The sequence below is a fragment of the Eptesicus fuscus genome, chromosome 20 (assembly GCF_027574615.1).
Source record: "Eptesicus fuscus isolate TK198812 chromosome 20, DD_ASM_mEF_20220401, whole genome shotgun sequence".
Classification (NCBI taxonomy): Eukaryota; Metazoa; Chordata; class Mammalia; order Chiroptera; family Vespertilionidae; genus Eptesicus; species Eptesicus fuscus.
The window spans coordinates 18,882,554-18,900,618 of NC_072492.1; the positions used below are offsets into that span (position 1 = coordinate 18,882,554).

General features: G+C 41.7%; 1 protein-coding gene across 3 annotated transcripts in view; it reads left to right on the forward strand.

The window, feature by feature from the left end:
- The window catches only part of PHF12 (PHD finger protein 12), a 42,679-nt gene that overhangs the window by 8,756 nt on the left and 15,858 nt on the right, over positions 1 to 18,065 (forward strand). For all 3 annotated transcript variants that reach the window (XM_008147829.3, XM_028154941.2, XM_054709171.1), the window contains 3 exons: positions 13,073 to 13,145; positions 15,969 to 16,362; positions 17,913 to 18,033. In XM_008147829.3, the coding sequence (XP_008146051.1) occupies positions 13,073 to 13,145; positions 15,969 to 16,362; positions 17,913 to 18,033 (588 nt within the window). The remainder of the gene's footprint in view (positions 1 to 13,072; positions 13,146 to 15,968; positions 16,363 to 17,912; positions 18,034 to 18,065) is intronic.

Genomic DNA, 18,065 nt, shown 5'->3' on the forward strand with positions numbered 1-18,065 from the left:
TGTTTGGGGAACAGAAATTATGTCTGGGTTCTTCCAAGTGGATGGTATCTTTGTTAATACAGACACACAGTGCCCTAGCCAGTTTGGCTCAGTGGATAGGGCGTCGGCCTAAGGACTGAAGAGTCCTGGGTTCGATTCTGGTCAAGGGCACATGCCCAGGTTGCTGGCTCGATCCCCAGTAGGGGGCGTGCAGGAGACAGCCAATCAATGATTCTCATCATTAATGTTTCTCTCTCTCCCTCTACCTTCCTCTCTGAAATCAATTAAAAAAATACAAACACAAAGTGACCATTCCTTTCCCTCTTAATTACATTTGCTTTCCTGTATGTTAATGGCTTTGGTGTTTAATCTTTGCCCTTCCTGTTTTCTGACAAATTGTACAGCATATCTCTCAGAAAATGTTTCCCAGTCTTGAAAGGACAAAAGACAGAGTGACTGCAGGGCAGAGGAAAACTCAATGCCTAAACCAAACCATCAATCCACTGATTCAGGCTCTGCATGAGGCGCTTTTTGAAATAATCTTGAGTGAGCAAAAAAGGACTCTCTGCAGGGTTTGAATTTAACCATAACCCGAAGACATCACTTCATCTCTAGACCAGGCAGGGGGGGGACCCGCTCAGAATTACTAGCAAGCTTGAGTCCAGAGTGGAATCCTGTTTTTGGCGATACAAGCACATTTACAGGCTTTTATCCAACTGTGATATTCAGAGGGATGTTGAGTATTATTTTTCTCCTGTCTGCGAGAAGCTAATGAAATGTACAGCACTTCAAGTGCATTTAGATAAATCTCTACATTACAAACCTGGGCATTGTGGAGCTACTCCTGTTCTGCTTTCCACCAGTTATGGGTTCCTGTGACGAGCTGGTAGCTTTTTAGTTCCCATGTCCGCTGAACATGGGAATTAAATCAGTAGAGTTTTACTGATTCTTGGTTTTAACGAAACTCTGGAAACATGAGAGAAAAACTTTACAGTGTACTTTTTCCATTGACGCTCATCAGTTATTGGTTAAAATACATTATGAAAGTTACACACCATTAAATGTGTATAAACCTTTAACTTTTCATAGATCTATACATAGGTTTACTGCATTCAACTTTCTTTGATCTTGCTTGCCATTTTTTGAAAGAGCATTTTAAATTAGGGAGAATTCTGTCACTAATTTTGGCCTTTTTGTAAACAATGTTTTGCTTTTTCTTGTTTTACTTTATCCCTCTGTAGCCCTTATGGTTTTGCCTGGCACAGATGACACTTAGCAATTCTAACTTAATTCTAACGCCTAATTTTATAATATCAGACATCTCTAAGTGCCAGCTGTAGTTTGTAGGTGTTGTGGATGTAAGCTGAATAAAAGTGTCTGCAATTTAAGTTATGGGAAAGAGTTCATGTCAAAGGCTTGTGTGCTTATTGCATACAAGCTTTTCTCAAATCTTACCATTTTTGTGCACACATTGAGATCTTTAGGATGATCCTTCTTTGATTAGGGACCATCTGAGAAGAAAACTGGGCCAAAGGGAAAAATCATGGTGCGCTCTCTCTGAGAAGTATGTTCAACTCCTAAATAGGTCACTGTGGGTATAACTGGAAGGCTTCAGCAGCCCAAGTCAGCACTTAGCTGTGGCATCAAACCACGACAGCACAGTTTGACAGCATGCCCAGGAGATTACTTCTTCAGTCATGTAGGGCGGGGGAAGCGTTGAGGTTTATGAGTAGAATTGGGGGAGGGGAGAAAGTAGTGGTCAAAGAAGGAAGGAATAACCTCTGTGCTGTTTTGGCCCAAATAATAGCATTATTTTCCCTCCTTCCTTTTTTTTTTTTAATAGAAAACCCTGTCAGTAAATGAAGCAGAAATCCTCCTTAGGGAAAAGTAGCTGGGTCTTAAGTAGAAACCTGCTCTCTATATACAAAGTGAGCAAAAGTAGGCTCACAGTTTCTATGGAAAATAATACAATAATTAATAAATAATAATACAAGAATAAACGTTTGCATATTCACAACTGTAAACCTACTTTTGCTTGACCCTGTATTTAGTAGGATTTCAAATAAAGACATTGTTAATATTTTCTTAGTTTTCCCAGCCTTTATAGAATTTTAGGTTCAATATCTGTAAGATGTAAATTGGTCCAGATTCCCTGAGCTATGTCTGTAATAATAGTGTGGCCTGAGTATTACCTTGTTCTTGATAGTCCACTAAAATTTGGCCACAGAACAGTACTCAGTTTTGTTGGTTCCTCTGTTCCTCTTTCCAATGGAATGTTCCCTAGGAGTGTTACACAGTGACTGTTGAGGCCAGAATGTTGACTCTTCCAGAACAGGTGGGCTCCTACAGCTATCATGAGGTGGATGAATAGAGCCCATTTAAAAAATGTTTGTAGCAAGCCCATTTTCCATTCTAGAGAAGCCAGGACTGCAAGAATAGGCAAACTAGTAATAATAGATCAGGCCCTGTAAGCACCCGGGCTCAGCTTATAGAGAAGTTAGCAGAAGCAAACACCTGGTATAACTGTTGGTGCTCTACCCTCCCTCCCTCCCTCCTCCTTTCCTTGCACTAACTGATAACCCTCTTCTCCAGGTGTCCTTCACTGGGAGGATGTCACAGGCCAGCTTTACTTAGAAGGCGATAAAATTTGGGAGCACAGTCAGCTAGTTTGAAAGGATTGTAGCCTGTGGAAATGACGCAACTAGCTAAGTTTCTCAATGGGGTATTTGTAATGGCCTGGCACTTCATTGGTCTTTTTGTTAACATTGCTACTGAGGCTTTGCATGAAAACCAGCAGTCCTTGTACTTTTACTTTGCGGCGCTAGCTGTATTTGAGTCAGTCAGTAGCTGGGATGAAGGAGGGTAAGGTATTAAGGTTCAGGGACAATCCTCCCACCCCCATGAACTTTCTCTGTGCTTTCATCTCTCCAGTGTCCTTCAATGTGACCATCTTTCCTGCCTTTGAAAGGCATACCATACTTGAAGATGAAAGCTGGTGACCACACAAGTGTCCAGAGGAAGCTTACTATTTCTGCTGCCATTTAAGTTTCATTAAATTTTGTCCCCTCAAAACCTAAACCATTAAATTTGAGAATACTAGTATTAATCCAGCTTTCAATTTACATTTTAAAATATATTTTTAAGTTAAACTTGACCCAGGGCCTCTTAGCTTTTCTAGAACAGTAGCTGGTTTCAGTTTGTAAAAGGCTTGTTTTTGTGCTCCTAGGTCCCTTTATAGATCAAGATGTCTGCTGGGAGCCCAGCCAGTGTTGCTCAGTGGTTGAGCATTGACCTGTGAATCAGGAGGTCGTGATTCGATTCCCGGTCAGGGCACATGCCTGGTCTGTGGGCTAGTCCCCAGTGGGGGGCATACAGGAGGCAGCCGATCAATGATTCTCATCATTAATGTTTCTCTCTCTGCCTCTCCCTTCCTCTCTGAAATCAATTTTTAAAAAATAAAAAATTTAGAATAAACTGAAAAAAGATGGCTGCTGGGAGGCTGAAACCTGATTATGGTTCTGCTAGTGGTCACCTTTACTACCATTTTGGCTGGTACCAACACATTTCTGGAGCTAGCAGAGGGCAGCAGGGCCAGTGAGAGGGAGTAGTCCTATTCTGAACATGTATGGTATTGTCTTTTGCAGTTGGTATTACACAATGCCACTAAATACAATTGTAGGATTTTTATCTGGTAGTGGACCTCGGATGAATGGAATCCATGAACTATGAAATTAAAAATCAAAACTGTTTAGTGCTATTGTTTGCTTGCTGAATAGCCCACCACCATCAAAAAAAGGGAGGTGGTGCCCTAGCCAGTTTGGCTCAGTGGATAGAGCGTTGGCCTGTGGACTGAAGGGTCCTGGGTTCGATTCTGGTCAAGGGCACATGCCAAGGTTGTGGGCTTGATCCCCAGTGGGGAGCTTGCAGGAGGCAGCCAGTCAATGATTCTCATCATGGTCTGTGGGCTAGTCCCAGTGGGGGGCATACAGGAGGCAGCCGATCAATGATTCTCATCATTAATGTTTCTCTCTCTCCCTCTCTCTTCCTCTCTGAAATCAATAAAAAAATATTTTTTTTAAAAAGGGAGGTGTTATACAGATGATAGTAGGGGGCCAGTGAGATCTTTCTTAGTTTAACTGATAGTTTATTTAAACTCAAACTGCCATATGTGGCTGGAGAGCTTCTGTTGCTTGGAGAAGAATGGGTTCTGACAGGAGGGACTCTACCAGTTCATGCAACTGACCTCTTTTAGAAGACAACCCGAATGGAAGGTTGTTAGTATATGGTGTGGATATGTTGTCTACATAGTGTTCCTATTAAGTATTTGTGTTAAACAGAATATTTTGTCAGTCTGGAAAGAGAAAATGGAGTGTGTTTTTTCTCAAATATATTTCACCTACTTGCTTCCTTTTGTCCTAAGACATACACTAAAGCTTTTAATTTGGTTAAGTGATAATTGTCTTTCTGGCTGCCTTTGGCTCAAGTTTTAAAATGTCAGTGTCATTTAGCTGGATGGACAGTAACCTAATATATTTTTCAAAAACAAGTCCAGAACGCAACACCATTTTTATCTGCATGTTATAATGTAAAAAATAGGTTTTTGAAATAAAAGGCAGTCTTTCTGCTTCCCTATCTTCCTTTCTTCCTCCACCTCTCCCTTCCCCCCTTTGTTCTTTTGTTCCCTTCCCCCTTCTCCCTTCCAGTTCCATATTGAAAAACTGCTTGCGTTGGATGGATAATTAACGCAGAGCAACAGGTCCCGCTGGTGGGGACTAAATCTGAAGTAAATGTTAATGTCGAGCAGGTTCACGTGCATTAATAAGCAAGGGAAATGAGTGAGGTTAGTCTCAGATCAGCCATACTAGTGTATGACTTGAAATAGATCCTCTTAATTAGAGAGCCAAGAACCATGACAACTACCAGTATCTTCCACCTGCAGTGGTGAGCTGCAGCCTCATTAGGGAATGAAAGAGGCATTCTGAATTAAAATTGGGTCTGTCCTTTGGCTGTAGTTGGAGTCATCTGGCTGTAGGCTTTGAATATTTGACATGGAGGGCTCTGTCAGTGCAGGCTTTACAGTTAACGGAGAGGTGTGTATTTGTGGTTTTCTCTCCAATAACTCCCCTTATCGGCAATGGAAACAAGTCATTTATATTTGTTTATGGGAGTCTAGTCCTACTGCAGAGGTTGGCTTTAAGAGTTTTACTTTTGAGCCGAACCCGGTTTGGCTCAGTGGATAGAGCGTCGGCCTGCGGACTCAAGGGTCCCAGGTTTGATTCCGGTCAAGGGCATGTACCTTGGTTGCGGGTACATCCCCAGTAGGGGGTGTGCAAGAGGCAGCTGATCGATGTTTCTCTCTCATCGATGTTTCTGACTCTCTATCCCTCTCTCTTCCTCTCTGTAAAAAATCAATAAAATATATTTTTTTAAAAAGAGTTTTACTTTTGAAAAATTAATGTCCTTGACCAGCTTTCTAGTTGGTTGGTGTACAGATATTACTGTTAATAGTTTATAGGCTTCTTAGGCCTTACAGAGAACCACACCAAACTCTGAGACACATATACTTTAATAGTACAATGTCTGAAAATTTAGAGTTCTATTGTTATGAACTATTTTATAGCTAACAGAATGTCTTTAAGATCAGGTAGTGGTTAAAATAGGGAGTTGGAAAGCAGTGAACAGGCACTTTCTAGCCAGGACCTGCAGTCTAGCGCTTTTTAACAAGTGATCTGGAAGGAAACATCCACAAGCAGTGAAGATGGGAAGGTATTCTACAGAAGCTCCATCCTCATGGAGTACTCTTCTCTGCCATGGAGAAGAGTACCTATCTCGAAGTACTATATAGGCCATATTCTTTTGAAGCCAGAAAATAGAAGTCCTTGGCCTGTTGGCTAAAGAGACACCAGTTTCCCAAGACAAGCATGCTCACATACCAAAGACAACTCTTCCAGGACTCACCTTCCTTCTCAGGACTTGGGCAGTCCTTAGAAGAAATCTAAAGGTTCAAATACTATTGTGCGCTAGATGGACTTAAACACCTATTCTCAGGAAAACGCTCCCACTCCCAGAACCTTCTTTTTATCAAGTAGCTTTTCAAAATGCAGAAATATACCTGCTTCTAAAACTATAGTTTCTTTCTGAACACCTTGAGATCCTTAATTTTGCCATCTTTAAAGGATCACTGGCTGAACTATCATTTGCTGAGTAGCTCTGGATTATGGAAAGAGTAGAGAAAAGGCCACTGTCACCTTCAGGTACCTAGTGACCAAACATCTGGGGTTCTTTGCTGAGCTTGGCATCCATGAGCAATTGAGTCTTATATAGATCTGTATGGCAAGAATCAGTTTGTAGTCGATTGTATGTGGTCTCATTGCCAGCTGTTCTTTTCATGTTGTCTAGCCCCTGGCCCCTAAGAGCAAGGATCATGTCTGAAATCTCATCATTTAGCTTATTGCCTAGCATGAAATAAATGTCCAATAAATGCTTGAGTGGACAAATGACCTTGATCCTCTCTCCTCAAAGGCTATATTTCTTGATGGGGTAGATCATAACTTTGTTTGCTTTATGTCCTTTTTCAATGTGGCACCTCCAATGTGGCATTGGTTAGTAAGCAGTAGGAATTCAGTAAATATTGACTGATGAAGAAGGAAATACTTGACCTTGAAGTTGAGGAAGATACCCTGGTAGTTATTCCAATGTGTCCCCCAGAAATAAGAGAACTACTGAACAGTCTTTAAAAACAGCTTGGACTGCCAAAACCGGTTTGGCTCAGTGGGTAGAGCGTCGGTCTGCGGACTGAAGGGTCCCAGGTTCAATTCCGGTCGGGGGCATGTGCATTGGTTGCGGGCACGTCCCCAGTGGGGGGTGTGCAGGAGGCAGCTGGTCGATGTTTCTCTCTCATCGATGTTTCTAGCTTTCTATCCCTCTCCCTTCCTCTCTGTAAAAAAATCAATAAAATATATTTTAAAAATAAAAACAGCTTGGACTCAAGATGTGAAAGAACTAGAAAACTCCCCTAGCCGGTTTGGCTCAGTGGATAGAGCATCAGCCTGCTGACTGAAAGGTCCCAGGTTCGATTCTGGTCAAGGGCACATGCCTGCATTGCAGGCTTGATCCCCAGTGGGAGGCTTGCAGGAGGCAGCCGATCAATGATTCTCATCATTGATGTTTCTATTTCTCTCTCCCTCTCCCTTCCTCTCTGAAATCAGTTAAAATATATATATTTTTTTAAAAAGAACTAGAAAACTGTGACTTGGGTTCTAATTCTGCTTATTGGCTACATGGCTTTAGATAAGTCAGTTTCCTCACCTGTGCATTGGGAATAATAATTAATTCTCACAGTATGGTGGTGAAAAGCAAATAAGAGCATCTGTGAAAACACTTTGTGAACCGTGATACACTGTCTAGATGTAATATCACTGTGCTAATTCTAGCTTTAGTGATTAGGAAGTATTGTCCTTACAAGCAGCACTGACTCATAGTATTTTCATGGTTTTCACTACTTACAAAAACTCGGATAGAATAATTTCAGCGCTACCTTACTTTTAGCTTTTAACTATTTCCTTTAGTAGAGAATGGCCCTTGGCACCCTATCTTGGTTGATATATGAGGATGAGAAGGAGCTGGGACAGAGCCTTGTTTTTCTTGACAAGCATATCATTGATTTTCAAGAATCTGACATACATGTATAGGTATTCCTTGTTTTATTGTACTCCTCTTTCTTGCACTTCGCAGATACTGTGTTTGTTTGTTTTTTACAAAATGAAGGTAAGACCCTCCAGCAGCAAAAACACTGCAACTTGTTGAAGGTTCAAATAATGGTTAGCATATTTTTTAACAATAAAATATTTTTTAATCAATATATATATGTAGTGGTTTGTTTTTTGTTTTTGTTTTTCTAGACAATGCTATTGCACACTTAATAGCCTTCGCCTGGGTAGCTCAGTTGGTTAAAGTGTCATCCTGATATGCCAGTGTTGTGAGTTCGATCCCTGGTCAGGGTTTATACAAGAATCAACCAATGAATGCATAGATAAGTGAAACAACAAAATCAATGTTTCTTTCTCTCTCCCCCCTTCCTCCCTTCCTCTCTCTAAAATCAATAAGTAAAAAAATTTTTAAAAAAAGACTATAGTATAGTGTAAACATAACTACTATATGTACTGGGGAACCAAAAATTTGCATGACTCTCTTTATTGTGATATTCATTTTATTTATTTTTTAATAGCAGCATTATTGTGATATTCATTTTATTGCAGTAGTCTGTAATTGAACCCACAATATCTCCAAGGTATGCCTGTAATTATTTCAAAGTTGCACACTAAACTTAGGGGCACATCATTCTTATGGGGGTAGGAGCTTTAAGGTGGGTGGATGAGGTGGGGAACTCCTCAGGATGTGTACATGAGTCCCCTGAGGCAGAATTTCCTTTCTCTCTGGAATCCTTTCCCTGTTGACAATATTTAATGTGGAACAGAACTAGTCTATTTGCAAAACGGCCTTTTTCTGGAACTAGTTCCTGAGCTTTTTACCCCAATGACAGTCTGTCTTTCCTGGAGGCATTTCATGAATCCTTTTCCTTTTGAATTGAAAAACTGCCATCTAAATTGCTTGAAAGGAATTGCTAGTAGCAAAGAGGAATCATGAGAAAGCTTTATGATGGGCAATTCCTGTGTTCCAGCTATGCCTATGATGATCATTTTCTAGAAACATAGACCTTCCTTCCTTTTCAGTCCCATCTTAGGTATTATTTTATTACCGTCTCTCTAGATAACCACATTTTCAGATGTATTTCAAGATGCATGTTCTGTCTCTAAGAAAGCAGCAAAATCCCAGCAAGGCCTTATTGTTTTAAGTGTTCTATGTTAATCTTGGAAATAACCCTCTAACTTCCCTGCATACTCCCTAAACTCACAGTCCTCATCCCATCCTTTAGGGCAGACAAGAGGAGCCTGTGGCCATAATCTAGAATTCTGAAAAATGTGTGTTCTTAAATTTGGTATCTCTAAAAGTGATCTTGTAGAAACCAACCTGGAGCTACTTTTGAAAGTCTCTTAATAAAAATTTTAAGCATTTTATCCTGTATTAAAATATTTTAAGCATTTTACCCTGGCCGGTTTGGCTCTGGATAGAGCGTCGACCTGCAGACTGAAGGGTCCCAGGTTCTATTCCGGTCAAGGGCACATGCCTGGTTGCAGGGCTCGATCCCCAGTAGGGGTTGTGCAGGAGGCAGCTGACCAATGATTCTCTCTCCCTCTCCCTTCCTCTCTGAAAGCAATAAAAATATATTTTTTAAAAATCTAAACTGATTGCATAAAAATTAAACACACAGACACACAAGAGAGAAGGCCCTGGCTGGATAGCTCAATTGGTTAGAGCAGTGGTCGGCAAACTGCGGCTCTGTTGACTAATGAGTTTGCCGACCACTGCTAGGGAAAAACACTTAAAAAACATTTTAATAATGTACTAATGTCTTTAGCCTGAAATCAAAACTTCTGGGTAAGGGTAATGCCTTAAGCAGTGGTTGGCAAAGTCATTAGTCAACAGAACGGCAAACCGCGGCTCGCGAGCCGCAGTTTACCGACCACTGGATTAGAGCATCGCCCAGATACACCAAGGTTTTGGGTTTGATCCCCAGTCAGGGCACATAGAAGAATCAACCCATCTTCTATATATGTAAAAGGCTAATAAGCAAAGTATCACCTCAGGAGCTTGACTGGGAGACCAGGAGTTCAATCGCTCACTATGACTTGTGCTGACCACCAGGGGGCGGTACGGAATGAAGGAATGCCCTAACCAGCAGTGGCAGCTGGAAAGCTCAGTCGGCCCTGATCACCGGCCGGGCCTCTAGTGAATGCATAAATAAAGAGATATTTCTCTCCTTTCTCCCTCTCCCTTCCTCTCTCTCTAAAAATCAATTTTAAAAAAGAAAGAGAAAGAAGAAAGCACCCTGGCCAGGTGACTCAGTTGGTTGGAGCGTCATCCCATACACCAAAGTTTGCAAGTTTGATTCCTGGTCAGGGCACATACCTAGGTTTTGGGTTTGATCCCTAGGTTGGGGCAGGTACAGGAGGCAGCCAGTCAACATCTCTATCTCTAGCTCTCTCTCTATCTCTCTCTCTCTCTCTGTCTCTCTCTCTCTCTCCATATATATGTGGGGGGGGGGGCAGACATTACAGGTGATATATATACATATATATCCATCCATCTTCAGGTGAAGCTATAAAATAGAAAGAAACAAGATACTAAATTATTTAAAGGAGACTTTAATAAGTAGGGTGCATAGTTCATTGTGTAGTTGAGATTTCAAGTATGGATTTTGATGTCGTCTTGTTTTGTGACTTAGAAAACATAAGTAATTTTATATGCGATTTAACCACAAAACAAGTACCTGCCCATTTGCATTGCCTTGCCTCATGACTTTGGAAGGGTTACCTTCACTTTCTAGAAGCCCATTCTTTTAATGTTCTCCAGTCCTTTAAGACTTTATTGAGTACCTGCTGTGTGCCAGGCATTGTGCAGAGTGTGGAAGTACAAAGATAAATGAGGCATAGAGAAGGGATTTTGGTACATAACAGTTTCAATATGGCACAAAACTGCTATAGAGAATCAGGGGCTGTCAGAGAAGGCTTCCTAGAGGTAACACCGGACTTGAGCCCCTATAAAAGATGAGTCCACCAGGTGAAAGGAGTGGGGAAAGACTTGGCTTTAGTGGTTGTGAGCAGTGGCTCTGGAATGAGCAGAGACAGAGTTGAGAATCAGTATAGGCTGTGTAGGGGGCCACCAGATTTAATGGAGGTGGAGAAGGAGGCAGGGTTCTGAAGGTCATGGGGTCTTACCTACAACACTGAGGAGCTTGAACTTTATCCTGTAATGGGTGGGGGGTGATATTGAAGGGCATTTTAATTTGGAGAGTGATATGATCAGAATTGTGTTTTAAATATATCATTCTGCCAGCAGGGTTGGAAATAGATTAGGGGAAGCATGAAGGACCAGGAGGCCATTCACATCTTGGTAAAAAGACCTAAGCCTGTACCACCTTGCCTTGCCCTTCTCTGCTTTACATGTGGTGTAGGGTATCTTGGTTCAAAGCCAGTAGGCAAATGAAAAGAAATGATGAAAAACAGAATCAGAAGTGACAGCCTTTTCAGGGTTAATTTTAATATAACAGCTGCTGAAGCATAGCAGAGTCTGTAGACCTTTGCAAATTACATGTGTGCATTTCATTAGTTTGGGTGTGGTCTATGTAGAAATGCATTGGAAAGAACAAAGCTAGACATTACAGGTGATGTTCACCTGTGGTCCTGCAGGGCTTGAAGACCTATCGCCACAGGCCAATGTGCCTTCAGTTTTCTGCTTCCTGATATGGGTCCTCCTGTGATTCCACCAAGGTAACAGGGAAGAAAGGGAGCAATGAGGCTTGCTGGGCATCCTGACATGCATGATCAGGGCTCTGGGGAAGCATGGAGCAAGGAAAATTTGCCCGCCCAAGGCTATTTTAGGTAGAAAAGGTAAAGCAGGATAGCATTAAGCCCGGGACTTAAAGAAAAGTCCTTATACATTCAATCTTTGAGTGTGGGGTTTTTTTGTAGTTTCTCGGATTCTTTGAAAAAAAATTTCCTCCTTACCATTCCAAGTAAATACCTTCAGGAACCAAATGTAAGAATTTCTTAAGCATAAATGTAGCCTATTCTGTATAGCAGTGGTTTTCAAACTTAGGTGTTGAGCATAAATTGCTGAGCCCTATCCCCAAAATTTATGATTCAGTGGGTCTGGAGTGAGGTCTCAGAATTTGCATTTCTAATAAGTTTCCAAATGATGCTGCCAGTCTGGAAACCACATTTTGAGAACAACTACTGTATAGGCATTATAAATATGAGCCTCCCAAGGACTTAATAAAGTCTCATATGGATCCTGATGTAACCTTAATGGAAATCAATGACCTGGAGAATCAGTAAGGCTAGCCCTACACAGCTTTAATTTTGATTCAGTATTGACTTACTGAGTAGCTACTGTGTACACCTCTTACAAAGATACAAAGAGGGAAGAGATTCAACCCTTGTCTTGGTCCCTCTAATAAAAGAAATGAGAGAACTATCACATAAGGGAAAGCATGAGAAGTGCCAGAAGTGACCCAAAACCATGCATCCAGGGGTCTAGGACGTTTGAGTAATCCCAGAAAAGCACATGGAGGAGCTGTCCTCAGTATGCCATTGTTGCCTGACAAACTGCCCCAAAACTCCATGGCTTAACCTTTTGCACTCGGATGTCGAGTGTGACTCAACACGGTTAGCATTAGAATAAAGGAATCGAGAAAAAAGCAAGCGAGTGCAAAGGGTTAAAACAGACACTAGTTGTTATCTCTCACAAGCCCTATGGGTTATTGGGCTCAGCTGGGTGGTTTTTCTGTTCTATGTGCTGTTGTCTGGTACTGCAGTCATTTGGAAGCTCATCTGAGCTGGCATAGTCCAAGATAACTCAGTCACATGGCAGTAGTGGTGCTGGCTGTTGGCTTGGATTTCAGCAGGAGCTGTTAATTGGAGTGCCTTAAGTCTCCTCTGTGTGGCCTCTCACAGCACAACATCAGAGCTCTGAGATGGAACATTCCAGGCATGTAAAAATGGAATCTTCGGGTCTCCTAAGAACTCTGCTACATTCTGTTGGTCAAAACAAGGCACAAGAACAAGCTCAATTCAAGAGGAAGGAAATAGACTACTTCTGGATTGAAGGAGTATCAAAGAATTTGTAACAATCTTTAATCTACCATAGGCTAATTGAGGCAGGTCTTACAGGCATGGCTTTCTAGGGGAAGAGTTCTAGAGAAAGAAATTATATCTTTCCCTGTAAGCCCAGTATTAATAGCTCTGGATTTGGCTTCTCTTTCTAAGATGAGGGAGGGGCTCACTCTTTAGGTTACTGTAAATGATGCCAAGTAAGCATTTTGAAAGATGTGAGAGCCCAAGCAGTGCTGTAGGGCTGGCCAAAATAGAAGTTGAGGTACATTCGGCTTTGTGCCAGACCTAGGTAGGCTTTTTCCACTGCTTCAAAGGATTAGCTAGTTACTTAGTCTTGCCCTTGTCTTTTCCCCCCGCAGTAACCCTCCACTGAGTGAAGAGATGTTGCCTCCTGGGGAGTGGATGTGTCACCGGTGCACTGTTCGTCGAAAGGTAATAATGCTGTTTCCTAAAGGCTTTGCTCAGAATGCCGGATCTAGAGGACTGATATTCTAGAGCTAAGATGGCCTGGCCCTGAAGGTGTTTTTGTCCCTTCTTCTTGTCTCTTCCAGCCCTGGAATCACCCACATTCTCCTCATGGTGACTGTTTGGAATCCAATAGGGCCTAAAATCCAAACATGGGCTGCTGATATGGGCAGAAGAGGTGTGTTAATTTACTAAGCCATGTTCATTCACTAGTGACAGGAGTAGTTTGATCTTGTAGACCTCCTATAGGTGGCCTGAATGTGGCAACTATATCCATGGCTAAAAGTGGTTGAAGAAAAAAGAAGCTGCTTCTCCAGCTTGATGGAAAAAGGGTTTCTTTTACCCCAAGACAAATAAGTCACTAGTAACCAAAGGCTTAGCCAGGTATATGGGGGTGGGGGGACTTTGAACTCACTTGTACCCCAAATTGCCTAATCTCTCTTTAGTTTCCCTTACCTTGGCTTCAATAATTCAGTACTGGCTTTGAGAACATTATTTTCTACATTGAGAGAACTGCTGTGGAATGCAAAAGCTAAATTCTCCTTTATCAAAAAAGGAAGTAGGTGTGTTTCCACTCAGATAAAGAGAGAGCCAATCCTCAAATTATAGACTGTGGATTACACTTGGCGAATTGTAAAGCCCCCGCGCGCGCGCGCGCACACACACACACACACACACACACACACAAATTATACACCAAATAACTTGCTTTTGTTGTGACATCACTTCTGTTTTCCCGGCCCGTGTACATGATGTCACAATGAATGATGACTTCCTTGGTTGCAGAAACAGGATGAGATGGTTAAGAGATTGTGGTTTATGTGTGTAACAGTTTTCAACCTTTAAGAAGAAGGTAAACAGTTAGGTTAGGTAGACATTATTTTTCAGTGTGTTCACAAGGGTTCCTATTAAAAAGCAAGCTAGGGCCAACACAGCCACCTACCACAGTTGTAGTTTGATTTCTCCTAAAATCCACAAAACAGGCTGTCCCCCAGCCTGCTCGCCTCCCAAGATCTCTTCCTGTGCCTCCTTGGTTAGTTAGAGCAGGGCCAGTTAGAGATACCTGCCAGCCGGGAAGCCTTTCAGAAACTTGTCACTCAAAGAAGCTGGACGCAAAAGGCTTAGGAACAGTGGAGGGAGAAGAGGTAAAGCCAAGAAAAGAAGGTAGAGGAGAGAAACTGTTATTTTAGTTCCCATCATCAGCTGGGTATTTTATGTGCCTTATCTCATTTAATCCATGTAGCCATATGTGGGTGTTGGTGGTAGTGTCTCCATTTTAGAAAGGAAGAAACTGAGGCTTATAAATGCAGAATAACTTTCCCAAAGAAAAGGAACTGACAGAGCCAAGATAAGAACTAAATCCTGTCTCACTCCAATGCTCTATTACCTCTTCATCAATTTTCTAGAAGCAGAACTACTTGCTAGAGATCATAGTATGCTTTTTTTCTAACATAGTATTTTCTAAAATTTCACTCTGACCTTCTCTCAGATGGCCCTCTTTGCCTACCAGAGCCAAATCTGTCTTTTCCACCACCACCACCAGTTCCAGGCTTTGGTCTCCTGTAGTTACACTGAAGTGGATTGAAATGATACATCCTCTGAGCCTCATCAACCTTCAATGTTCAGGTCCTATTCCTAGTGGAGGCTAGATTCTCCCAACTCAGAGCCATCCCTTTCATATATATGACCCTCTTGATCATCACCATGTCTCTGAGAAAAGAAGAAGAAAAGTTTTACTAGATTCACTTTACAAATAGAGAAATTCCTGCCCACCAGCCTGAGTCACCCAACGTCATAGGAAATCAGTGGCAGAACTGGGACAAGACCCCAGGTCTTCCGACTGGAGACCAATGTAAAACTTTCATTTGACCACTCAATTTGGAGTCCTGGAGGAAAATGTATTGTCAGTCATCTAGTCCTACAGAGTACACTTAGTCTTCTTCCACTTCACCTTCCCATTCAAAGAAGTATCACTTTCAGAGTTCTAGTTAAATTTGAAACATTGAAAGCCACCATGATGATTGCTGAGTCCCTACCTTCACACTATCCTTCCACAGTTACCTTCCAGGCCAGCACCCAGTCTCCCTAGACAGGGAGCTCTGCTTGCCTATTTTACATATTACCTCTGCTTTTGCAGACTGTTATATATATAATTTTTTAAAATTTATTTCAGAGAGGAAGGGAAAGGGAGAGAGAGATAGAAACATCAATGATGAGAGAGAATCTTTGATCGGCTGCCTCCTGCAGGCCCCACACTGGGATCGAGCCCACAACCTGGGCATGTGCCCTGGCTGGGAATCAAATCATAGGTCGATGCTCAGCCACTGAACCACACCGGCTGGGCCAAACTTTATTTTGAGCAGTTAAAACCATTCTATAGGTCAGGCTGCTGCTCCAAGGCAAACTACAGTGATCTCATTGGTTCCCACTGTTGTTCTCACTGTCCTCAGTCTCACTGAGCTTGTTCTCACTGTGTTAGTTGTTTATTCCTTTACCCTCTACTTGTGTAGAGATATTGTGTATCCTATGATGACTTAGAGGAAATGGTGTGTGATTTGTATAATAGTTTCTAATTTCCATGCCTTTTGGTGATTCCCTGCTGCAATAGTTTTGCCAGCTTTAGTTCAGCTATAATTTTGTCAACTTCAACAGGACTGTGTGCCAAGTCCCCAGGTGGATGAATCTGTGACTTTCATAATTTTGGTTTATAGTCTAATAGGATTTTGTAGCATCTATTTCTTTCTGTTTTGTGGTACTTTATATGATGGGCCCTCCTGTTCATTTGCACAGAAGCGAGAACAGAAAAAGGAGCTGGGCCATGTTAATGGACTGGTGGACAAATCTGGCAAACGGACTACATCCCCCAGCAGTGACACTGACTTGTTGGACAGATCAGCTAGCAAAACTGAACTCAAGGCTATGGCCCATGCCCGGATCCTGGAGAGAAGAGCCAGCCGGCCTGGCACGCCCACGTCCAATGCCAGCACAGAGACCCCCACCTCTGAGCAGAACGACGTTGATGAGGACATCATTGACGTGGATGAGGAGCCAGTGGCAGTAGAGCCTGACTATGTGCAGCCCCAGCTAAGGCGGCCTTTTGAGCTGCTGATTGCTGCCGCCATGGAGCGGAACCCCACCCAATTCCAGTTGCCCAATGAACTGACTTGTACCACTGCACTACCAGGTTAGCCAAACCATTATATCCCCTCCCCCACTCCACCTTCCAAAGGATTATTTCCCAGCCAAAGAGTAGTGCTGCCTATGGGATCTCTGTCTATATAGTTACTGTCTCATACTGTTCTTGGTTCTTCCTGGAGAGATCTTTGAAGGTTTTAGCTTTTATAGTGCTTATTCAATTTTCTATTTCCAGCCTTCCCAGGATCACTTTTTTAAAAAAGGTTATATATTCGCATGGTTCAGAAATCAAAAAATATAAAAAAGCGTACAATGAAAAATTTCCCTCCTACTTCTGCCTGCCATTTGCTTAGTTTCCACCTTCCTACCCCTCACAGATAACCACTGTTTTGTTCTTGTGTGTTTCCTCTAGAATTTCTTTGTGTACGTATAAGCAAATACAGATATATGCTCATTATTTCCCCCTTAAATAGCACACTTGATATACTGTTCTACACATTGCTTTTTTTTTACTTCACAATGTGCTCAGGATAGAGATCTTTCCATATGAATATAGACATTACTCAGTTTCTCTTAATGGTTGTATAATGATCTATCATATAGAGGTACTATAATTTATTTAATTTCCTACTAATAGACATTCAGGTTTTTTCTAATCTTTTGTTTCTATAGATAGTGCTTCAACAGATAATTCTGTAAATACATCATTGTATACTTGTGGGGGTGTGTCTGTAGGATAAATTCTTAGTAATAGAATTGCTGAGTTAAAACTGTGTTTATAGTTGTGGGTTTGTTTGTTTTTTTTAAGACAAATTACTTTCTTTTTTTTTTAGTATATTTTTTACTTATTTCAGAAAGGAAGGAAGAGGGATATAGAAACATCAATGATGAGAATCATTGATTGGCTGCCTCCTGCACACCCCACACTGGGGATCGAGTCCACAGCCCAGGCATGTGCCCTGACCAGGAATCAAACCATGACCTCCTGGTTCATAGGTCAATGCTCAACCACTGAGCTGGGCTGTATTTATAGTTTTGATAGATACTACCAAATTACCCTCCTTGTGTTTTGTTTGTTTGTTTGTTTGTTTGTTTAATCAAGTGATGGCTTCTGCTTGATACCATGAAGCTTCTAGATCTTATTTTTTCTTTCAGATAGAGTGAAATTGGCACACTTAAGAAACCTACTGGTCAGTAGGATGCAGAATCAAAGCTTTTCTGATTTCTGTTAAAATGCAGTGAAATTGTAGTTTTTTCCTCATCTACCTCCATAGAATAGGCTTTTTGACCTATTTATCTTTCATAGGTTGCCAGTATATAAGCTAAGCTTCTGGCCACCTCATGTTTACAAAACCTTTAGAGGTATTTGTGCCACAGAACAAGTGACTTCTGATCAAGGTTCTGACTTATGTCTCAGTCTCCCTTCTAATTCTTTTTCTCACTTGAAACCAGACCAGGGGGCCTCAGAAAGAGATCCATGTCTAGACCATAACACATGCTTTTTTTGAGATCTCTTCTTTTCACTTACTGTTATGTCCCTATCTGAGGCCAGGAACTCTGCACCTAGAGAAAGTTCAGCACCACCAATTTCTCTTCTAGGTTCTAGCAAGAGAAGAAGAAAGGAGGAAACCACAGGGAAAAACGTTAAGAAGACACAGCATGAGTTAGATCACAATGGTCTCGTTCCCTTACCGGTCAAAGTCTGCTTCACGTGTAACAGGTATTTTTCCTCCATACTAAGGGGCTTTTCCT